General features: G+C 53.8%; 1 protein-coding gene across 1 annotated transcript in view; it reads right to left on the reverse strand.

Annotated features, from left to right (window-relative positions):
• Positions 1-20,474, reverse strand: part of Pde6b (phosphodiesterase 6B) — a 50,385-nt gene extending 29,911 nt beyond the window's left edge. Inside the window, exons 1-3 of the mRNA XM_046423584.2 lie at positions 20,007-20,474; positions 5,816-5,968; positions 5,037-5,126 (exon numbers count right to left, since the gene is read on the reverse strand). Of these exons, the coding sequence (XP_046279540.1) occupies positions 5,037-5,126; positions 5,816-5,968; positions 20,007-20,474 (711 nt within the window). The remainder of the gene's footprint in view (positions 1-5,036; positions 5,127-5,815; positions 5,969-20,006) is intronic.
• Between the last annotated feature and the right edge of the window lie 3,625 nt (positions 20,475-24,099).

The raw sequence follows: 24,099 nt of genomic DNA on the forward strand, positions 1-24,099 counted from the left end.
AATTAATGCAGAAAAAGCATTTGATCAAATCCAACACTCATTCAGAATAAAAACTCTCAGAAACTAGAAACAGGAAGAATTTCCTTAACTTTTGTGAGTTGAGCCCAGGGGTGCTTAAACACTGACCCACATCCCCTGATATTTTGATATCAGGCCTCACTAAGTTAATGAGGCTGGTCTTAAACTTGAAATATTCCTGCCTCAGCCTCCTGAGTGTTTGGAACTACACACATGTACCATTGTGCCTGGAGGAATTTCCTTAACCTTTAAAAAATTTTTTACCTGCCCATAGCTGTTGTCACACATGATGAAAAGACACCAGATGCTTTCCCCTAAAACTGGGCCTGGGGAAGGGATATGCCCTCTCATCACTCCTACTCCATACTTCATTTGATTCACCACTCAGCCACAGAGAGCAGAACAGAGAGGAAGGGAGGGACAGAGACCCAGAACCTCACAGGACTCATCACAAAGCCACAGAGGGGAGAACAGAGAGGAAGAGAGGGACAGAGACCCAGAACCTCACAGGACTCACCACTCAGCCACAGAGGGGAGAACAGAGAGGAAGGGAGGGACAGAGACCCAGAACCTCACAGGACTCACCACTCAGCCACAGAGGGGAGAACAGAGAGGAAGGGAGGGACAGAGACCCAGAACCTCACAGGACTCACCACTCAGCCACAGAGGGGAGAACAGAGAGGAAAGAAAGGGACAGATACCGAGAACCCCACCAGAACTCATCACAAAGCCACAGAGGGGAGAACAGAGAGGAGAGGAAGGTACAGATGCCCAGAACCTCACAGGACTCAGCCCTCAGCCACAGAGAGCAGAACAGAGAGGAAACGGGGGAGCAGACACCCATAATCCCCATGAGGTCTCAGTACCGATCCACAGAGTTTTACCACATGCATAAAAAGCAGAAACAGAGACCCATATAACTGTTGACACCAAGACTTCTGAACTTTGATTCGGAGGGACACCATCAAGACAGAGATAGTACTGTCTTTCCTAAATGGTTGAAATTGAGCAAGTAGACACCTACATTAAATCATGAATCTAGGGCTGTAGCTGTAGCTCTGTGGCAGTGAGCTGCCTAGCATGCATGAGGCCCTGGGTTCGATCCTCATTACCATATAAAAATAAATCAAATAGAGGCATTCTGTCCATTTACAACTACAAGAAAATTTTAAAAATTAATCTAGGCCATAGTTTACAACTTTTATAAGATGAATCTGAGCATATGTAAGACATAGGTCTATAAGACATAGGTATATAGGATATTGACACAGGAGTAATTTGGGCCTCCTGTGGTTTGAGAGGAGATTTCAGGTGCAGCATAAAGTACGATGCAATAAGAAAATATATATATTTTTTGTTTTTGGTGATGGAGATTGACTCAGAGCCTTGTGCATGCAAGGCAAGCACTCTATGAAGTAAGCTACACCCTCAGCCCCACAAAGAATATATATGATATAGCATGGATCCTGGTTTAGTGGCGCCCACCTCAATCCCAGCAACTCAGGAGTCTGAGGAAGTTGGATGTCAAGTCCAAGGCCAACTGGGACAACTTAGAGAGATTCTGTCTTGAAATAAAAGGGCTGGGGATTCAGTTCAGGTTACTGAACTGAATGGAAATTCAGTTTCTGAATTCCCAGATTCTGGGTCTCTGTTCCCCTGGTTCCTATCTGTTCTAAACTGAATGCAGCACTCCTCAGTTAAATTCTCAGTGTCCCCCCTCCAAGGTAAGTGTGTAAGAAACATGCTCACTTGTCCAAATCCAAAGAGTGGACTGAGACCACAGGCACAGAGAAGTGAGGCTACTAATGGCGGTCCTGCCAGAGCGGATGTCAGAGAGCAGGCACATCCAGACCAGTCTCAGTCAGTGCTCACTCCCTAGTGCACAAGTCCCGCCCCTTATGCCTTGCTGGTTGACCACAAGGTGCGTGGTCTTCTCCAATGTCCCCTAGGTCTTATTATCTCCTGGTTGGGTCACTTGAAGAAACATTCTTTTGGCTGTCCCCGCCTCCCTTTGTGCCCTGGGGAAGTGCACTGTGCCTTGATCTTCCTTGACCAGGTCAGTCCTCCCCCACCTCCTGTTTGTCACAGGGCTGTGAATCAGTCACACTCAGGCATTAACTGCTTGTAACTTTCCGTCCTGTTCTCCCCTACTGCTGTTTTTCCTACATCCCAATATTACATTCAAGGCTAAATACTCATATTCTGAAAACGGATCACTGGACTTTCTATATCTCAGAAACTGGACTTTACTAAAATTTAAAATTTCTTTTTTTTTTTTTTTTTTTTTGCCAAATATACTATTAATAGAGTGAAAAGACAAGCCACATCCTGGGGGAAAATATGTGCAAAGCACATATATGTTCATGAGCTTGTGTCCAAATATTCAAGAAACTCTTAAAACTAAGCCATAAGAAAAAAGCCCAGTTTAAAGAAGAGCCAAACAGACACCTCAATAGAGAAGAAGACGTGCTGGCGACAGATAAGATTGCCGCCTCCTGACCCTGGCACGGTGCATCAGTCACGGGCCCTAGGCCCCACTCGGTGGGCACGGAGTGCGCGGGCATGCAGCCGGGGGGTCCTCATTCACTGCTGCCAGGAATGAGGTGCAGCTTCTCGCACTTGAGCATGGTCAGTCCCTGTGAGCTGGCAGCGGTGCCCCCTGATGCCCAGCCTACTGAGCTGAAAGCTCCTATCACAGAAAAACCTGCACACAGATGTTCATGGCAGCTTTAGAACCGCCCCCAGCTGGGCTCTAGTAAGACGCCCTTCAGTGGGTGAGGGGTAAACAAACTGTGGTCGATCCAGACCAGGAAATACTCCTGAGCAATACAAAGAGAGAGAGTGATCCCGTTACAAAGACACACAGAGGGACCTATGTGCATGTTGCTAAGTGGAAGAAGCCACATGGAGGGCTACACACTGGGAGATACCAACTGCCTGTGGTTCCAGAAAAGGTGGACCTGTAGCAGCTCTGTGGCTCCCTGGGATCAGGTGGGTGTGGGGGAAGAGAGCAGGTGGCTCGGTGTTTTTAAGGCAAGGAGGTCCTCTTTATGACACTGTGATGGTAGATATATGTCATTATGCATGTGGTGAGGCCCACTGCACTTTTCAAAGTGCAAAGACTAACCTTAATGTGTGCAAACAAATCAATTAAGTGGGTTGACAGATTCAAGGCTTCCTTGACAGGAGACTGTGACAGGAGACTTTCACGACATTACAAATGTACTACTATACTCCCTTTCCGCAGGGTCTGGGGAAAAGGGGTTTGTTTCTGTAACTTTGGAAATGAGTGGCATCTGTGAGATTGAGGGCACAGGAATCTGTGTAGTGCTGTGCTCGGCTGGATAAAGGCTAACAATCCTTACACCAGGTTCTGAACAAGCGAGTGAGTGGTGAGGGGCGGGAGGCAGGATGGGTGGGAAGTTACACATCACAAGAGGAGCAGGCTGAGCACTCATGTTTAACCTCATCCAGAAGCAGACAGCTGCATGTAGAAATACAGACATGTACACTCAAGTTAGCACTCTATGTCAGCAGACAGGGTCTGGAAGCAGGACTCCCCTGCAGCAGAGAGCATGCGCAGCACCTGGACTTGTCTCCTAACACCACGTTCGGATCAAGGAAACTGTCAGGAGCTACCTCATAGGAACTGAGCGCCTCTTAGCCTTGAGTGATGAGAGTGAGGAGGTGTGGCAAGCAGCCACAGGCTGTGTGTGTGTGAACTACGGGCACTGAGCGCACAGGGTGGACTGGACTGACGTTGCCCCTCTGTTTGGGCAGGCCTCGCTCTGGTCTTTTCACTTGCTCTGCCATGATCCCCACACGGCTCCTGGGATGGGCATGGCCTTCTCAGATGTCAGTCAACCTGCTGACAGCAGATATCCAAAGCTAGACTCAACCCCCTGAAACCTGACCCCTTGCCTCATTTGAATGGCTTCTTCCCAATAAAAGGGTTCAGCGTGTGCTCCATGCTCTTCCACGGATCCGAAGGTCAGGGGAGCCCTCACAGGACCCAAAGAAAAAGATATTCCTCTGTCTCTGATTATTTCTCGCAGCGCAGTTCACTTGGAGTGACCCTGAATGTTTAGTTGTGGAACATGACAGGGAACAGGTCTCCTTGGAGCAGGAGCCAATCCAGGACTGGGCAGGAGGCGTACAAAGAAGCCTGTATATCTAGTAGTGCCAGAAAGTTCAGACCCTAACTTGAGGCCAAGAGGTCCAGGAGCCAAAGGTGAGTTAGGGTGGGGCTGGGGCAGCACGAGGGGCCTAGGCAAAGCGGCCTCTCATTTTTTCTAACAGGTTTGCAGCAGGGGACCAGGGCCTGGCTCACTGCAGCCGGAGCAGAGCGAGAAGTGGCACAGAGGGCCTGCTGCCGCCCATGGCCCTGGGGCACCCTGGGCATGGTTTTCTCCGTCCTGGACCCTTGTACTGCCTGCTCAACATTTATTCAGGCCTCAGGGTGAGGGGGACTCAGGCTGTAGGGTCCTTCAGGCACCTCTGCAGCTCAGGAGGCACTGACCCTAGGGCACACCCCACCCCCACCCCGTGTCCCTTGCTCTCACAGAAAGTAGATTCCAGTCTCAGCCAGGGCCAAACCTGCCAGGGAGCTCAATCACTAAGCTCCAGGACTCCGAGCCATCAGCCCCTCCATGGCCGGCAGGATGTGTCTGAAAATTGTGGGACCTCCTGCACTTCTGCAGGCACCTCTCCCTCCATGGCTAGGATTCAGGTCAGTGGAGGGTCCTGACCCTGCAGAGTTCTTTCCTGCCCCCCAGCTTCAGCTCAGTCACAGAAGACAGTCCCTCCCTCCTGGGGCAGCCCCACCTGCCCAGGTGAGCACAGCATCTCCACCACCCAGCTTCATATGGGCAGGGGCAGGAGCAGGGGACTGGGGCCCGCCTGACCAGAGTCATGTCTGGCCCACACAGAGCACATGGTCTTGGCCACTCATGAGGATGGGCCAGCTCAAGAGCACGGAAGGCCAGGGCTGGAGGCCAGCCCTGCCGCACTATACATACCTGGCCTCGGCGTGTCTCACAGTTGTGAAGGTAGCTCAAGTGATAGATCTTCAGGTTCAACCCAGCGAAATTCAGGTATTTCTTGAAAACCTGAAAGAGCCATTGTGCATCAGGAGTCAGCAATCCCAGGTTGCAGAAGGAATGAGCACCCAGGCTGCTGAGGACCACCATACATGCACAGACATGCCGGCAGCCAGTTCACACACCTATTGGTGTGGGCTCACACAAGCTCAGGTGCATGGTGCAGGCCCATGGCTCACATACACCGTGTGCAGAGGGATGTGACTGACAGGTGTGCAGACAGACATGGCTCACACATAGGCATGCAGAAGAGATGTGGCTCATGAATAAGTGTACAGAAGTGTGTGGTTCTCATACATGGGTGTGCAGAGGGACGTGGATCACGGGTATGCAGAAGGGACGTGACTCACAGTTGTACAGAGAGACATGGCTCACACCCGGGTGTGCAGAAGGGATGTGGCTAATGCATAGGTATGCAGAAAGGCATGGCTTTCATACATGGGTGTGCAGAAAGAAGGGATGTGGCTCACACATAAGCATGTGGAGGGACGTAGCTCTCCTATGTGAGTGTGCAGAAGGGATGTGTCTCACACACAGGTGTGTAGAAGGGATGTGGCTAGTGCATAGGTGTGCAGAAGGGTGTGGCTCACACACACAGATGTACACACAAGTGTAGGCGGGTGCTAGCACAGCACTGCAGCTAGGAGACCGTGCAGCAGGAGCATGTAGGGATGTGGCCTCAAGCCCTGCACACTCACATCTTCGTCTTCGCTGGTGAAGCAGGGGCCGCTGAGCTTGTTCACTGCCACCATCACTGCGACGACTTCCTTGCCGTTCATGATGGGTGTGGCCAGGATGCTCCTGGTCACGTAGTCTGTGAGCTCATCTGCGAAGGGGCTGAAGTGGGGATCCTGTGAGGGGAGAAAAGCCTGCTGAGGACGGAGCCCTGGCTACGGCCGTGCCCCCTAGGGTGGAGCTCTGAAGCCACTGCCCAGTTCTGCACTGAGGCCAGGGCCCCTGCCTTGGGCCTGGGATGTGGTCACAGGACAGGAGCTGAGAAGGCAGCCCGGGCCTGTGGCTGCACCAGCCTGCCCCACCTGGGCAGGTGAGCCCTGACCTCTGACTCCTGGAGAGGGCTCCCTGGCTCCAGGACGGCTGAGTCTATCTGTCCACTCCATCCCCACGCCCTCCTAGGCAGGCTTTACCCCCCAGGCCAGCTGCCCTCACTCTTCCCAAAGGGTGACTGTTGCTTCAGAGCCACAAGCCCTATGCCTGACACGTTGCCTGGGCACTGTCACCAGGACGGGAGCCGCTGGTGAGTCAGGCTGAGGACGCCATTCCCCAGGACCTGTCTGGCAGCCCCTTTTGCCCCAGGGTCTGCTCCATGGTTGCCCACCACATTACTCTTTTTCCTCTATGATTGGAGCTTTGTCCACCTGAGGCCCCCAGGGAGGCTCCTCCTGCTCCCCCAAGATATAGAGGGACTCCTGTCCCTGGTCTTGGGTTCTGTATCCAGAAGCAGCAGTTGGCCAAGCCCTGTTCAGCCTGGACGTACTGAGCCAGGTAAGTCCCTAGAGGCCTTAGAAGATGGGACATGACCCTGCCTCCTCCACTGCTTTCTGGTTCTGATTTTATTGGCATGAGGCGGAGGAGGTCTGGCACAGGGACTGCAGTGCATGGCTATGGCCTCTGCCTTGCTGGGTCTGGCGTCCCCAGCAAACAGGGCCCAGCCCTGTGTTCCCCCATCCCTGGTCACCAGTGCAGCTGCCCAGGTTGGCTCCTGGGCTGGAGAGGAATTTCCTGCCGGTGCCCTTGCGTGGGCTATCACTGTGCTGTGACTTCCCACCCTTCTCTGTGACTCAGTCCCAACACGCAGCCCAGGAAGTCCATGCTGTGTCCCACTTCCTGGAGAACAGGTCATACCCAGACCTCAGGTGGATCTCCCTCGCCCTGGCACCCAGACCTCAGCTGGAGCTCACCCCCCACACCTGGACCTCAGCTGGACCTCACCCCCCACCTGGACCTCAGCTGGAGCTCACACCCCACACCTGGACCTCAGCTGGAGCTCACCCCCCACCTGGACCTCAGGTGGAGCTCACCCCCCACCTGGACCTCAGCTGGAGCTCACACCCCCACCTGGACCTCAGCTGGAGCTCACACCCCACACCTGGACCTCAGCTGGAGCTCACACCCCCCACCTGGACCTCAGCTGGAGCTCACCCCCCACCTGGACCTCAGCTGGAGCTCACCCCCCACCTGGACCTCAGCTGGAGCTCACCCCCCACACCCGGACCTCAGCTGGAGCTCACCCCCCACGTGGACCTCAGCTGGAGCTCACCCCCCACCTGGACCTCAGGTGGAGCTCACCCCCCACGTGGACCTCAGCTGGAGCTCACCCCCCACCTGGACCTCAGCTGGAGCTCACCCCCCACCTGGACCTCAGCTGGAGCTCACCCCCCACCTGGACCTCAGCTGGAGCTCACCCCCCACACCCAGACCTCAGCTGGAGCTCACCCCCCACGTGGACCTCAGCTGGAGCTCACCCCCCACCTGGACCTCAGCTGGAGCTCACCCCCCACCTGGACCTCAGGTGGAGCTCACCCCCCACACCCAGACCTCAGCTGGAGCTCACCCCCCACACCCGGACCTCAGCTGGAGCTCATCCCCCACCTGGACCTCAGCTGGAGCTCACCCCCCACCTGGACCTCAGGTGGAGTGGCTCTCCCTGGCACCCGACCTCTGATGATGCATGTTACTGGCCATGGATGGTGAACCGTGGTCCCAACTCTCTTCTCTCAAGAGCTTCGTCGCCACCAGTTCTTTCTCATACTTGGTACCCCACCTTGTCACTTCTCTGTTTTCTAAACACCTGTTAGGCCTGATTTTTAAATATGACCTAGAGTCGTTTGGGGCCCTGCCTGCACCTCATCATGCCCATCTTACTGTATTTGTCTCCTCCCTTACCCGTGCTCTCCCTCTGCTGAGACTCCAATGTGCCCAGAGCCTGGTTTACAAGGCCGTCACCGTCCCCCTCCTCTGCCTGTGCTTTCCTTTAGCATTTGCCAGTGCTGAGCTCCCTTCTCCTGCCACAACTTGCTTCCCCGTAGTCCCCTGGGGTCCCTCCAGCTCTCCTTGCCCTCAGTGCTCTTGGCATCCTTATGGCCATAGCCTCTGTCCTCCCTGGGTGATCTGCCCCTGTCTCAAGCACCTGGGGGCCACTCACCTTGTGCCAGACACCCTGAGCCCAGCACTCTAGGACCTTCAGCCTGTGGCCTATGACAGTCTCTTGGTGTGTCCGTGGGTGTATTAGAAGCCCATCACAGCCCTAGGAGCAGGGCAAATGACCCTGGAATCCAGTTGGTGGCCACAATCTTGGCTCCCTGGAAGGTCTGTCAGAAGGTGTCCCCTTGAGCAACAGTTTGAAGAGGTGCCCTCTTCCCTTGGGAAGGCTTTGCCAAATCCCGGCTGGCACTGTCCTCCTGGGCTCTGGGAGCCTGGAGGAAGGTTAAAGCTTTAGACCACAGAGCACTCTGTGATGACCACCACTGACCTTGAGTGAAGTATACCTTTGCTCATTGCCCAGTTCTCTCCTTTCCTCAAATCCCACCACTCTACTGCTCACTCATAGCCTGGTGGCACTCAGGTCAGCCAGGCTGCTGCTGCCTCTGTCTCTGGCCTGGGTGGCTCCTTCCCATCACCCAGCAACCCAATGTCAGCCTGCTTTTCTTACTGACCTTCATCCCCAGGATATACATGGGTATTTGAAAGCAAGGGCCAGCATGCGGGCTCCCTGCTGGGCTCCCGCCTCCCACCTTGCTCCCCATGGGGCTGTACCCCTGTGGTACAGGAGACTCCTTGCCTGCCCATCTGATCCACTCCACTGTCCACCCTGAACAGTGAACAGTGGCCGAGAACCCTCCAGCCCCAGGGACCCTGAATCAGACTCTGACATGGACAAGTCCAGTGCAGTGGGGTGGCCTTGCCTGGACTTCTGGGACCCTTTTGCCCATGGAGGCTCCTCTTACGTGCCCCGACTCTCCAGAGTCTTGCTGGTTCCTGTGCTCCTGCCTGTTGTGCCCCTCTCTTGTCTGAGCAGTGTTTGGGTCCAGTAAAGCACGTTTTCCAGGCCGTCCTGCTGCCTTTTGTGCGGGGACTCAGGAGTCAATGGAGGAGATCTTTGAAGACCCCAAGTGTCCCTCCCAGCTCCTGCTCTGTTTCAGATCAAGCCCTCCAGAGGAAACCACGAGGAGCCAGACAAAGCCAGCCAAGGGCTGCCTCTTCTAGGTGTTTGAAGTAAACTTTGCTTATTGTAACCTCATCTCTTTTTAATTTTTTTTTAAGTTGTAGATGGACACAATGTCTTTATTTTTATTTATTTATTTTTTTATGTGATGCTGAGAATTGAACCAGGGCCTCACGCATGCGAGGCAAGTGCTCCACCACAAGCTACAACCCTAGCCCTATGTCCTCTCCTTAACACTGAACTCCCCACTCAAAGTCATTCCTGTTCACTATCTTTGAACTTCTGTGTCTGAGGCTGCATGAGCTGGAGTCTCCCCAGTGCACACACCCAGGGGGGCTCTCCCAGGAGCCTGCCTTGCCTCCTGTACTGGAGATGCTATCTGGGGAGTTGCCCCAGCACATTCCTAACCAAGGGAAAGAGATTTCCTCTGCAATTAAGGGCAATTTCCAGATAACTTGTTCCTGCAGGATTCAAAACAATCCCTGAAAATTGTTTTAAATTCTGAACTTCCTCATCTGAGAATAAAATCTTCCTCCTGCTAGGAAGAGACTGAGATGCCCTGGACAAAACTGCAAGAATGGACTTCTTGTCTTTTATCTGGCTTTGATGCCTCTTCTTTTGTAAAAGCTTTCTTCACCCCTGATTTCTCTGATGATGGTGATTTCAGACCAAACAAAAGGTCCCCTCTGTCTCCCTTTAAAGCTGAGTTTATATGAACCTGTTTTTCTGCCATTTTGAATCCCAGTATTTGTGGCACAGCCAGTGGCAGGGTTTAGCCTCTTTCCCCATGGTAGCAGTTTGGAAAATTAGCAGCCAGAGCAAGGATGGTGCCCTGGGGCTGCATAGCTATGGCGGCAGTGTCTCTAAGGAAGAGGAGCTCCACTGCTTCTGGCCAGTGGAACCTACCTGCAGGTGGAACTCCAGGGGAATCCCAGCAGCTTCCAGAAATGTCATCCATCTTGGGTTTCCCATCCTTCCTGTGGAATACTCAGCCTCTCGAAAATGTTTTGAGGGTAAGGACAGGAAAGTTTTGGTTTGGACCGATGAGTCCAGCTGGGTTTTCTCATCAGGGAGCACACTGAGACCCTGAGTGGTTCTTTTTGCTGTACTGGGTGTTATGCTGTCTTGTGGGGCTGTGATAAACCATTTGCTCTTGAGGTACTGGTTGATAAGATGACGATCAGAGGACAATATTTCCCAGTAATTATATTTATTTGGAGTTCATTGCTTTGGTTTGAAAAAAGATTACAGCATGCCCTGTGTTATGGTTTGGACGTGAGGTGTCCCCCAAGGCTCCTGTTAAGGCAGGAATGTTCAGAGCTGATGCAACTAGACTGTGAGAGCTGTAACTAATCAGCCATGCAGTGAGAATGGGCTGACTGGGTGCTAACTATAGGCAGGTGGGGTGTGGATGGAGGGGTGGGCACTGGGGTTGGTCCTGGGAGATGCATCTTCCCTGTGGCCTCCTCCTTCCTCACTGCTTCCTAACCCACTGTGAGCTGAGCAGCTTTCCTTCCCCCATGAAGTGATGCCTCACCTGGGCCCAGAGCAATGGAGTTGGCCGTCTGTGACTGAGACCTCTGAAACCATGAGCCAGCCCCAATAAACCTTCCCTCCTCTACGTGGTTCTCCTTGGGTATTTTGGTCACGGTGAGGTAAAGCTAACACGATCTATATATCCATGGAGAGCATGCTGTGCCCTGTTCTGAGATACTCCGTGACGTATAGAACGGCAGTTTCCAGGCTGTGTCTAACCCTTTGTTGCTCTATCTTGTAGAGCAGTAGTTTGCCATGATCTACTCCATTTTGAATTCAACTGCTGAGGTGGATGATTCCACACTTTGTCCAACCATCACCTGCTGGGCACCACTATAAGGCACAAACTGGTAAATAAATTACTCATGCAAACGAGAATGACTACCTCTAACTTATCAAGTTAATCAGAAGCACAGAGTGCAGGGGTGTACAGATTCATATCAGAAAAACCAGGCTCACAAGCTTATTGAATAGCCCAGACCACGAGTTGATGCAGCCCCCTCACTCAAGATCTATAAAATGAGGGGCACCCTGAGACTAGACATGCAGCACTCTGACCCTGTCACCTGGTCACTTGCCATGTACCTTGCCCAGGAAATTGCCACAATGACAAACCTCCAAATCTCTGTCCTGGGCTTTAGCATGGTGCAGTTTCTCCTGCCTATGATGGCCATGGCCACACATGGCCCACCCCAAGCTGACACTGTGAAACTGCTGTCAGGACCTCGACCTAGAATAAGTTCCTGTGCTCTGACAGCTCCGCCCTGAGAGAGTCCTTCTGGGCTCCTCATCGTGTCTGACCACCTACGTGACACTTAGCCTCTCTGCCTTGGCTCTCAGTTCAGCCTCCAGGACCTGTGGAGGCCTTGACCCTTTCTTAGCCTTTCTGTGACCCTACGTGTGTAATCATGTCACGTGTCACGTGTGACTTGAGTGTTACAGATATTGAAAAAAGAAAAGGGAAAAAAGAACCTGTGGCTGCAGGGCTTACGACTACCAGGTGACCTGCAGGTATTCAGTGAGCTGCCACAGAGGAATGTGGGACAGCTATTCAGTAAACTGTGATGTGGAAAGACAGACATGTCTGCTCTGTTGATGACAGGGCTTACGACAATATTGAAGGTGTGTGCTAATTTTTGCAACTTCCTTATGTGTGTAAATGCCACGGCTGGCTTAGTGGGCTACAGTCCCCATAGCTGCAGAGACACAGCTCCACCTACTTTGCTAGATGGGGGTTTCCATGTGAGAATGAGCTCCGATGCTGGGTGGAAGGGACTCCTGCTTGTCCCCAGGTTGGTCAACAGTGCTAAGTTTGCTTTTCCTTTTTCCACGCCACCTGTTTCTCATGGGGGCCGGCAGAGGCCTGGCCAGGCGGGACCCAGGCAAGCTCCCTGGGCTGGGCTGCTTGGAAACAAGTCACAACCCCTTCTTCACTCCCAATCGCAGGAGGTGCTCCAGCTTTGCTCCCACCAGAGCGACCCGTGCTCCCTGCTCCCTTGGGCCTGAGTCCCACAGCAGGCCCTGGCTAGGGCTGGGGAAGGTGTGGGTGGAGTCCCAGGCCTGGGCGCCCCAGGAAGCGGGGAGGTTGGGAGGAAGTCCCTGTGTACAGAACCGAGGTTTCCAGCTCCATGGGGTGTAGAAGCTTGCGCAAAGCCTGCAGGTGCTTGTGGCCAAGGTCCTCTTCACTTCCAAGCCCTTTCACCTGCTGCCTTGGCTGTGCCTTCTTGGCATCTGGGACCAAGGAATGATAGGTGGGGCCTCAGGCGTGGACGCTGTCCAGCCCTGCGGCTGCTTTCTCCCCTCCTCCGGGTTGTTTTCGCATTGCTCCTATAGACCCAGGCAAACTGGGCTGGGAGTGGTGCCAGGGCGGCTCTGCCAGCCTGAGGTAGCTGCTATCCCGAGGATGCCTGGGCTGCTCCACCCCGGGGTCTGTGTGCCGCTGGCACTGTGTGACAATCCTCCAAGGAGGCTTCTCCAGCGCTCTCCAAGGCGGCATCTCATGATGCTCTGGGCACCTCCCTGGCCAAGCTGGCTGCTGCCTGCACCTGCAGACCGCCGAGCTCCACAAGCCAGCAGCTTACTGTTCTCTTTCTGTCCAACATCTCTGCTAGCCTGGACCTGCTTGAAGCCTCTCTTGGTGCTACCTGTACTCCATGGCCAAGCTCTGCTGTTCCCTCAGTACACTGAACTCCAGAGTCTCTCTGATTATTAAGGGTGATACATCTGGTGCCCATAAGTGGGACCAGAAGCAAGACCACCTTGGAAGGACCCTGTGGCTCCCGAGACCACAGTGCAGCATAGAGGCCTGGGTCTGTCCCCAGGGCTCACCTTTCTGTCTGGGGAGCCTTCTCCCAGTCCAGGCCCCCCTTTTGGTGGAGGCCCTGCTGACCTTATTTGAAGTCTGATTTAAATGCCTTGAGTAAGGGACCTTGAAAGTCTGTGGGGACCCTGGGAGCCTCTGTCTTTCCTGGGCACTGCTGTGTCCTGCTGGAGTGGTGCCTTGTGTGGCTCTAAGTGCCTGAGTTCATGGCTAATCTGAAACTGGGAGCACTCTTGTGTGGTCTCTTCTGGCTATTTGTGCATCTGGGCAGCCTGGACAGCCTCCTGGGACATGGCTGGCTGGGAAATCCATGCACATCTTTGATGGCACATGGCACCGGGACATGTTTGTTTCCCGGGGCCATGCTAACTCCCAAGCCTTCCTCAAGCACAGACACTGCTACACTGAAATGCAGTCTCAAGGCCAGAGTGCAGCCCTTCCCTTCCCTCCCTACAATCACCTCTTCCTGCCTGACCCCTTCGTGCTGAGGGCTGAGGTCCTTCTCTCCAGAGCCGTGACCCAGCGGCCAGCAGGAAGCTTCTGAGGGAAAGTGGAGATGCAGGATGCCTAGTGTCTCTGTGCCTGCACTTTGGCTGTGTAGGGAGCAAGGCTGATAACTGCTGTTCCTTAGGAGCAGGATGTGCAGCTTCCATGTGCGCCGGGCCCCTGCTGCTATGCAGAGGCAGCACCTACCCTGGAGGGTACAGGGTCCAGGCCAGAGGAAGCCTTAGGCTGGGCTCAGCAGGGTGGCCTCTCCACAGCCTCTCAAGGAGGCTGTACGCCCTGCTTTTAGGAGACCGCTGTCTCCTCTAGCCTCCCTGATTTAACTTCCCTGGGGTCTTTGCTCCTACCAGGGCTCCGTACCACATGAGACCTGTGCTGTTTTCATCTGCCACGTTAGGGTTAACTCTGGACCAGTCAGGACCTAAAAGGCATCAACCCACGTGCTCGGAGACTCAGACAAGACCCGAAGACCCCAGAAAGGAGCCAGAAAATGTTTTATCACGGTCTGCTCTCCCAGACTGCTCTCTAATGCCAAGCTGAAAGATGGGTTTTATTTAAAAGGAAAATTTGAAATTATGTCTGTGAATTTGTTTTCTGTCTATGTGTGTGCTCTGTATCTTGAGATTTTTCTACCATAGATTTACAAGAACTCTATTTTTAATTGTCTTAGAGATAAATGGGTGCTCATAAATTAAATTTACTTAGAGATAAATGGTTGCTCATAAATTAAATTTAAGCTTGCTAAAAATATATAGTAGTTAACCCAAATGCTTTTCATTCACGTAACGTAGATGAATCTTTCATAAGTAAACTGATTTTAAGTTTGTCAGATGCCCAGTACTGTCCTGCACACTTCTGACTTGCTGCCACAAAGCTCTTAAACGTCAATCCAACCTCAGAGTAAGACTGTCTGCTTTTGCATCTCTGATAAGCAGCCTTGAAAGGCACCATTGGCTTGGTGAAACTAAGCTCTTCTAGGCTGTGAGTACTTCAGCACCAACACTGGGTGGCAGAAGCACAGTCTGACCCCAGGGCAAGCATGCAGACGAAGGGCCATTGCTCCTGGGCATTAAGTACACCCAGGTAACTTGTAGGGCTTTTCTGTGACAGAGAAATAACTTGAAATGAAGCTTATGCTAGCCTGATGTTTAGTTTTCTTATGCAATAGAGATATGATAGTTAAAAGTAAATAAATTAGGTAAATGCAAATGGAGTAGGTGTTCATAAATGGACTTTTCATGTAATTAGAAAAAATTAGAAAAAGTATCTATTAAGTAATAGACACTCATAATATGTCTATGTCACTTCTAAGTTGCTGACAATACTGAAATGTCAGTTGCTCTATGAGGAATCGTGTTTCATGAAATCTGTCTGGTGAACTGTCAGTGTGGGGCAGGCAGTTTGAAATGGCTCACTTCCTGGGTTTGTTCAGTGAAAATTAAAGTTACCAAGAATTAAATACCCTGATTTACACACACACACACACTGTAAAGAACACAAAAGGAAAATGACTTCTTGAACAAGAAAGAATAAACTTAGGGCTAACATATGTCACAAAAGGGATTTCTGTGTGGTCAAGTTGTTAAAGTTGTTGAGAGGTTTCTGAAAATCTAGCATGATATACTGGCACAAAACCAGAATCTAGCCCACTATGCTGAAATAAACAGATGTTCTTAGAGTAACTGATCTACTCAGGAAGAGTTTGCAAGAGGTCTTGGTGTTTAATTCTGAAGTCAGTCTCTTTAAGGCTCAGCTGCCCGGAGCGGCCCCTCTCTGCCTTGCCCTGTGCAGTTGACTTCTCAGCTGAGGTGGTGGTCCCTTGGCCCACTTCTGTGAGGCCCTGGGTCTTTCTCCCCTGTTCTGTCCCTGTTCTTGTGGCCAGGACTGGAGCTCTGCTTGTCTCCAGGCGCCCCTTGGTGTGTCTGAACAGTTGGTGGCAAGCCCCACCTGGCATACTCGTGGACCACACGTCTGGTCACACTCAAGGGCCCCTCCAGGGGTGGATCCCAGGCTGTCTGAGCAGGGGCCCAGGGCCTCCGCCGGGTGGCAATCTCTCTTCCTTGTCGTAACTGGCCCAGGAAACAAAGCCTTTTGTGTCTTTGTTGGTTTTTCCCCTTACTAGAAAAACTGAGCCTTAAGAGAGTTGTTTTGCTTTGCTTTTTCTGACTCCTAGTTGTCACTCTGGTTAATGGCTTTTTCTCCATGAACTGTGATCCTGCTCTGAACAGATGTCTTAAAAGCCCTGACAGCTGTGGCTGCCAAGGATCCACTAAGGATCAAGGTTCTACATTAAGTCTTTTCACCCTAACCTAACTGGAGGCCTTCCAGCTCAGCCCTGGAGGACCTCAGAGGACTCACCATTCACCTTGTAGAGGTGGGGCCCGAGCCTGGCAGGCCATGGGGCAGGTGGGCTGTGAGCGGGGCCGTGTGCCCATCTACTCCGTGTGTGCTTGCTGGGAGGTGTGCTGGTGCGAATGTGCTGAGCTGGTGAAAGGGAGTTGGTCCTGGTGTGACAAGGCCAGAGTGCCCGTGCCTGGAGATGCCAGGTGACGAGGAGCCAGCCCCGTCCTCTTGCCCAGATTCCAAGCGCAGCTGCTCTGTCTCGCCCCCAGCTTTGATTCTTCTACAAAAAGCATTTACTGTCAGATTTATGGAAAGGACTATGACAGATACACCTGAATACAGGTTTCCAATAGCCCTAAGACCACTGGACAAACGGAGTTCCTGGAACTCTGGTGCTGGCCTATGTCACTGCTCACTAGGCCCAGGGGACCAGCTCAGGAGACCAAGGGGCTGCTGGAATCTGGGATTTTATGTCTAGTGTTTGAAACATTGTTGCTCTTTTCCTGACTGTTACAGTTTCCTAGAGTGGAGGAGACTTTTTTTGAGCTCTCCATGGTCGCTGCAAGTTGGTAAACAGACTTCTGTAAACAATGGCAGCAGCATTTACTTTCCCGAATTAAAAACCGTGTTTCTAATGCTTATGGAGATGCAGCTGCATGCAGAGCTTCAGAGCTTCAGTGGGACAGTTCTCCCCACGGTGACTACCCCGGCTGGGAGGGTGAGAGTACACAGCTGTCCACTCCCAGGGCCCCAGAGCCCTGGAGGCAAGGCCCTACAGGCCAGCTCAGTTTCCACCTCCTTTGGCTTTCTGACCTCCTAGGTCTCTAGGCCCACATTACTGCATGGCAGGGCCCTTTTCTCATTGCATTTATATAGGCGAGCACGCCAAATCTGGTGAGACTAAACTAATTTGAGAATTAAAGAGGTTATCTTTGGTGAGAATCAGTATGAGTATTGGAAAACTCTGTAAGGAAAATCTAAATGCACTTGTTATTAGTTAATCGCTCTGCTCACTGTTTCTGTTTTTACAAATTATCAACCTGTGGATCAGACTGGATCCTAAATTCTTCCAGCTTTCTCTAATAATATCTGCTACAACTATCAGACCTAGATCAGAAACTGCTCTTTCCTAGGGCCCCAGAGCAGGGTCTGGACCACCTGAGGTGACCAGAAGGGGACAGCATGTGCCTCATATGGCTGCAGAGTCTGTCCCCAGCTTGTTGGCGCACGGCCAGACGTGTGGGAACCACAGTGACACTCTCCCCCTTTTCCTTTGGGCCTGTCTTATGCATCTGGTGCCAAGGTGACAGTGACGTAGTGACAACCTCATAGCCAACTCTGTGACTCTGACGTAAGAAGCCCTATGGTCCATCCAATGGGTAACTTGGCAATATCACTTTTCTGTTCAGAATGATATTAGTGTCCTCTTATAAAACATTCTCCTTACTGGGAACGCGGCACGTTGGACATTAATGGGTAACCCTGCTGCAGCCTGTCTATTGCTTAAATGATACAATGTGCCAAGACTCTTACACACAGTGCTCCAGGGAAGCCTCAGGGAAACTGAGATCAGCTCCACAGAATGAGCACATAGGCTCTCGCTGCCTCCGTTTCCCCAGATGCCCATGTGGGTGTCTGACTCGTCATCTTTGAGCCAAGGTCCACAGCTCAGAAGCATTATGAAAACCAGGGTTATCATATTCCTGTTATTTTGCATATTTCCTTGTAAAATTGTATCTGCCGTCTTTGCAGAAATACAACTCCCAGCATAATTATGTTGGCCCAGCACTGAGATGGTCCGGCAAGGCCACACCTGGCAACAGCAGGCAGATGGACTCACCAGGACTCTTCTTTCTGGCTTCTGTGTTGCTCCAGCATGGTTACAGGGTTTCAACCCAGTCTTCCATGTGGGACCTGGCCAACCAGCTGGGACAGGTCCATTCAGTACCCAGGGACATGTAGGACCTGCCTGCGAGTTAGTTCATCAGCAAAGCTTTGGAGCAACTTTGATCAAAATGGGGGAGATGTGAATGTTGACCCCAGGATGAAATCATTCCTGGCAGTCCTGGGCAGGATTGGGTCTGGGGAGCAGGGGGGGGGGCTCCTGCCTTTTCTCGAGATGAACACCTTCTTAAGGGCTTTCCAGAGAGATCCCCTCCCATTGCCCACATGCCCCATGACGGCCGCGCCCGGCACTATGTGCAGGGATTTCCATCACGTGGCTCTTAGAGCTTTCCGAGGCTTCCACAAGTCAGCAAGTCGTGGATACCTCCACTACACTGAGCAGCTGCTGTCTAGACTGGGGACCAAGGGACTCCACAGGTAAGCGGCTACACGAACCCTCCCTCTTGGTCTTTAAAAGTCTTTGCCTGGCCTGGACTCCTGCAGTGTGTCCCACTCCCTTCCCCTCTGGTGGTTTCATAGCTAGTGCCATTCCATTCTTACAGCTTGACCTCCTCCTTGTGAAAGCCTTGTCCAGGGGCCGTGGACCATGATGCATGGCTGGATTCTGACAAGTCAGGGGCAATAGAGACCCAGCGTCCTCCTTCTGGGATTGTGGGCCCTTAGGCCCAGGCCTGTGAGCTTTGAGACCCTGTCCAGTCCTGGGCTCTAGGAGTCCTGGGCCTGGCCTAAGACCTGGAGCAGCCTGCCACCTGGTCTTAGGTTCTGTCTCCACATAGGCAGCCCTGGGGTCCGGAGCAGATGAAGCTGGAGACCATGGTAGCCCCCCAGCTCCTGGCACTGTACACTCCTGAGCTGGTGTTTGAGCAGAGCCCCACCAAGCAGCCTACTCCCTCTACACAGCCACATGTAGGACAGACCGCTGGAGAGCAGGGCCACCCCCCACCAGCCTGACCCCTGGAGGTCTGAGACCCTCAGTGGCAGAAGGATGGCCTGGTGGCTCAGGGAGCCATTTTGTCACAGCCTGCTGTCCCCACCCTACCCTACACTGAGTATAAGGATCTGCCTGCATTTGGGAGAGAGGGGAGTGAGGAGAGAAGAGAGGAGGGAGGAGAGGAGCGAAGGCCGGAAGGCCGGAGGAAAGAAAGGAAAGGTGAGGGTGGGGGAAGGGAGAGGGAACCAGGGTGGAGGGGAAGGCGATCAGGGTCCCAGACATCACATCCTGGTTTTCCTGGTAATTCATGCGCCTGACATTCCACCTGACTCACGGTTGACCCATTTTTTAGAAAGAAAGTGAGGACCAAGGTAATCCTGGGGATTACCAAATCCAGGTCGACGGTGCTGCTGTTTATAGCAGACAAGAGTAAGAGGATTGCCGCTGCCTGCTCCTTCCCTGGGTCCAGGAGCAGGGTGGCAGCTGCACCTGGGGAGTGGGCAGCCCCACTAGGATTCCCTCTCCAAGGCTCCTCTTCCATTCTGAGCCCCGAACCTCATCATCCCCCTGCCCGGCCTTGGACCTCATGCATCCCCACCCAGCAGCATGGTGTTCTATGGGGTCAGGTCGCTCCTGCTTCTGCCAGGGCTGGGAGAATGGGGCTCCTCTTCCTGCTGGCCTCTGCACCAGCCCTGGCTCTAACCCCTCCAGGGCTGCCACCTCGGCCACTGCAGAGCAGGACTCTACACGCCTGCTGGCCAGTGTCCCCACCAAGATTGCCCTGCAGTTGCCTCCTGAGAAACCTCAGGGTCTCGTGGTCCACACTCCTACTCCATGCACCAGGGGTCCCTGGCTTCAGGACCTGTATGCAGAAACCTTGGTGAGGTTTCAGCCAGACCTGGGTAGCCCTGGGCCTGGCCAACAACTTCAGCTTGAAGGACTTTCCAGGACCTTTGAACTGCACGTGGTGGGAGCTTTCCTGGAGCTCTTTCTACCGAGTGTGCAGGTGGCCAGCTCCTAGGAGGCCAGGCAGGAGACTCGGCACAGTGTGACTGGGCACCAGCGGGGGTAGGAGGTGGGCACACCAAGAACTCCTCTGTGGGGAGCAAGCACTGCCCAGGACAGGAAGCCAGGACCTGCATGGGCACCTGCGGCTGGGGTGCTCACCTGGGTCACGTCCGGCACGTTCACCATCTTCTTGGTCTGAGCCACGTGGCCCACGACTCCGATGTCCAGAGGGAACACGATCTCAGCATCAGGGGGCACCAGGCAGTCCTCTAGGGTGCTGCCCGGTTGCACGCTGAAGAGCCGCGTGGCGAGCTCAGCCATGCCGTTGCGCTGGCGGTACATGAAGAGGCTGCAGCGGTCAGCCTGCAGGATGGTGCAGAGACGCTGCAGGAGTGTGAAGACCACGCGCTCCATGCTGACGTTCTCTTGCGTGTCCTGCACCAGCGCAAACAGCGCGGCACTCTCCTCCACCTGGCACAGCTCTCGGAGACTGCTGCAGTCCACCAGGCACCCGTCCTCACAGGCCCCAGCCACATGCTCAGGGCTCAGCTGCTTCTCGAAGTACTGGTGGGCAAAGTCAGGGTTCCCGTCCAGGAAGCTGCGCACCTGCTCCTCACTGAGGCTCATGGTGTCTGCGGCTGTGCGCCACTGCGGGGTTTGCATGGACTCTGCAAATACCTTCGTCAGCAAAGTCTTTCTTAATGATGATTAGGGAGCCGGGGGGAAACAGCTGACTCACATCCACAGAGGGGGCTGCCCCCACCACCCTCAGACCCAGAGTCGTCCCTCCTCTCCTGAGAAAATCGGCCCCCGGAATAGGGGCTGGGGTGCCGCGGGGGCTCCTGCCTGTTTCAGGAGCCATGGGCAACTGGGGGCAGGCATGTGGCTTCTGGTGGAGCAGGCCCTGAGCTCTGACCCCTAAGAGATAATCCCAGGAACACCAGGACTCCTGCTTCGGGAGCCCTTGGGGATTCGGTTGGTCTGACAGGCCATCTTGGGTCCTCCGGAGGTCCTGGCCTGGGCTCAGATTTGCTGGGAGGCAGAGGGCACTGGCTCTACCTCCAGGAGGTACAGACTACTCTCAAAAGGGAGAGGGAGGTTGGGGTAGCCATATTTGGGGGAAGGTATTGGCCAGGGGTAGGGGTGGGACTGATGTGGGGCTCCAGGCAGACAATCCCCAGCACCTGACACATTGTGTCTGTGTCTCAGATGGAGTCCAGTTGCCCAGACAGCCCCTGGATAAGGGCTTCAACAATTTGCTCCAGGTGTCCTGCAGATATTAGCAGGAGAGTTTGGGTAAGAACTAAGGACAGAGCTTCTCTGCCTGGCTCTCTTGCGGCAAGCAAGCCCTTTTTACGCAAAACAAAGGAGACTTCGATGCTGGGCATGTTTTGCATGAGTGTGCAGGCATGGGTGCAGGCATTGGACTGGGGTGCATGCCTGGGGGTGTGTACATGTATCCAAACACATGAGCTGGGGGCAGGAGCAGCTCTGTTTCTGGAGGTGCGAGCAGATATTTTCATTGACAGGATTTCTGGATACTCTCCTAGACAAGAACCAGGAATCACAGCCCTGAGTCACCAGCCCGGCAGCAACCTGGGATGTCTTTGCATCATCCTCATCTACTTCTTCTACGTGCTACTGTACTTTCAACGAAGGCACGTGTGGTTCTCACACCCTGTGCACTGTTGGTGAAGACTGAGTGTACGGCATGTGCCTTTGGCATCTTCTCAGCACAGGATTCTGCTCTGGAAAGCTTCTCCAGGCACTCTGCTGGCCCCGTGGCTGCCTCGCACTGGGAAAACTAATCTGATGCACAGCTGCCTGTCCACAATGGGCCCAGCTGGCTGTGCTGCCTTCCCAGGGCTGCGAAGTCCCTGCCTCCACCTAGTCACGTGGCTGCTTCATTTGGGGTATTTGCTGGGAGGTCTCCCCTCTTTCCTAAGAATAGTGAGTTTGGGTTGGGACTGGGGAAGTGGGGTGTGGGATAAGGTGGTACTGTGGGCAGGGCTGCAGGGCTAGGGCTGGGGCTGCGGCTATGGGTTGCCTGCTTTGCATTCAGTCTGCTAACTACTTGGAGCTGTTCAGGGCTTTGGTCTCCGGCTCTCAGTGCTGGAGCCCAAGCAGCCTCCATGCAAAGGAGACGCAGCAGACCCAGGGGCCAGGCTTTAGGAAGGTGCTCCTGTACCTCAGCTCCGGGTTTCTCAGTTCACCTACCCTTGCCCACTATCCCAACTCAGCTTCACCCCAGGTCCTAGGCACCCCTGTGTGATTCTGTACCCCCCAAATGCACCCCTTTGCTCTGCTCATTGCTATGCTGTCTCTCCTTGGCCCACACTTGCCCTGTCCTGCAAGAATGGAGCTCACCTGCCCGTGGAATGGGCTCAGTCTGCAGTGAGTGACTGCAGATGGTTGAGGGCAAGCTGCAGCACGGCCTCGGCCTCACTAGGGGCTCTGCAGGCCCCTCACCATAACTGCTGGGCCCTGCCAGCCTCCACCTGTGGCATCTGCCCTGCTGTGCCTGCCCTGGAGCCACAGAGCTCCCAGGTATGCAGGCCCAGAGTGCCAGGGGGGCCACAGCCCTGGGAGGGCCAACCTCTGGCCACAGAGTCATGGTGAATGCCCAGCCTCCCTGCCTGCAGGCTCTAAGGTGCTGCCTGGCACTCCCCACTCACTGTGCTCCTTCCCACCTCACTCCCCACACAGCTGTGGTGACGCCCAGTCTCTGACTGGAGTGGCTGTGATGAAGGCAGAAAGAAACACCTGTGAGGCACACCTGTGAGACACGCCTGTGGGACACACCTGTGAGGCACACCTGTGATGCATGCCCATGAGACGCCCGTGAGACACACCTGTGGGACACACCTGTGAGGTATGCCTGAGAGACACGCCTGCGAGGCACACCTGTGAGGCACACCTGTGAGACACGCCTGTGAGACACACCTGTGGGACACACCTGTGAGGTATGCCTGAGAGACTCGCTTCTAAGACACAAGTGAGTCATGCCTGTTAGTTATGTCTGAGATGTGCCTGTGAGGCACACCTGCATGACATGCCTGTGAGACACACCTGTGAGGCACACCTGTGAGGCACACCTGTGAGATACACCTGTGAGGCACATCTGTGAGAGACACCTGTGAGACACACTTGTGAGACATGCCTGTGAAACACACCTGTGAGGTACACCTGTGAGACACACTTGTGAGACATGCCTGTGAGATGTGCCTCAGGCTTGTGAGGTATGCCTGTGAGACACACCTGCATGACATGCCTGTGCTGTGAGGCACACCTGTGAGACACACCTGTGAGGCATACTTGTGAGATACACCTGTGAGATACACCTGTGAGGCATACCTGTGAGACACGCCTGTGAGGCACGCCTGTGAGGCACACCTGTGAGACACATCTGTGAGGCACGCCTGTGAGATACACCTGTGAGACATGCCTGTGAGACACGCCTGTGAGGCACGCCTGTGAGACACGCCTGTGAGACACGCCTGTGAGGCACGCCTGTGAGACATGCCTGTGAGACAAACCTGTGAGGCACGCCTGTGAGGCACACCTGTGAGACACACCTGTGAGGCACACCTGTGAAGCACGCCTGTGAGGCACACCTGTGAGGCACACCTGCGAGACACACCTGTGAGGTATGCCTGTGAGACAGACCTGTGAGGTATGCCTGAGAGACTCGCTTCTAAGACACACGTGAGTCATGCCTGTAAGTTATGTCTGAGATGTGCCTGTGAGACACGCCTGTGAGACACACCTGCGAGACACACCTGTGAGGCACACCTGTGAGGCACACCTGTGAGATACACCTGTGAGGCACATCTGTGAGAGACACCTGTGAGACACACTTGTGAGACATGCCTGTGAAACACACCTGTGAGGTACACCTGTGAGACACACTTGTGAGACATGCCTGTGAGATGTGCCTCAGGCTTGTGAGGTATGCCTGTGAGACACACCTGCATGACATGCCTGTGCTGTGAGGCACACCTGTGAGACACACCTGTGAGGCATACTTGTGAGATACACCTGTGAGATACACCTGTGAGGCATACCTGTGAGACACATCTGTGAGGCACGCCTGTGAGATACACCTGTGAGACATGCCTGTGAGACACGCCTGTGAGGCACGCCTGTGAGACACGCCTGTGAGACACACCTGTGAGGCACACCTGTGAGACACATCTGTGAGGCACGCCTGTGAGATACACCTGTGAGACATGCCTGTGAGACACGCCTGTGA

This window comes from Marmota monax, unplaced genomic scaffold, assembly GCF_021218885.2.
Source record: "Marmota monax isolate L192 unplaced genomic scaffold, Marmota_monax_Labrador192_F-V1.1 WCK01_AAM20220418_F8-fsc00009, whole genome shotgun sequence".
NCBI lineage: Eukaryota > Metazoa > Chordata > Mammalia > Rodentia > Sciuridae > Marmota > Marmota monax.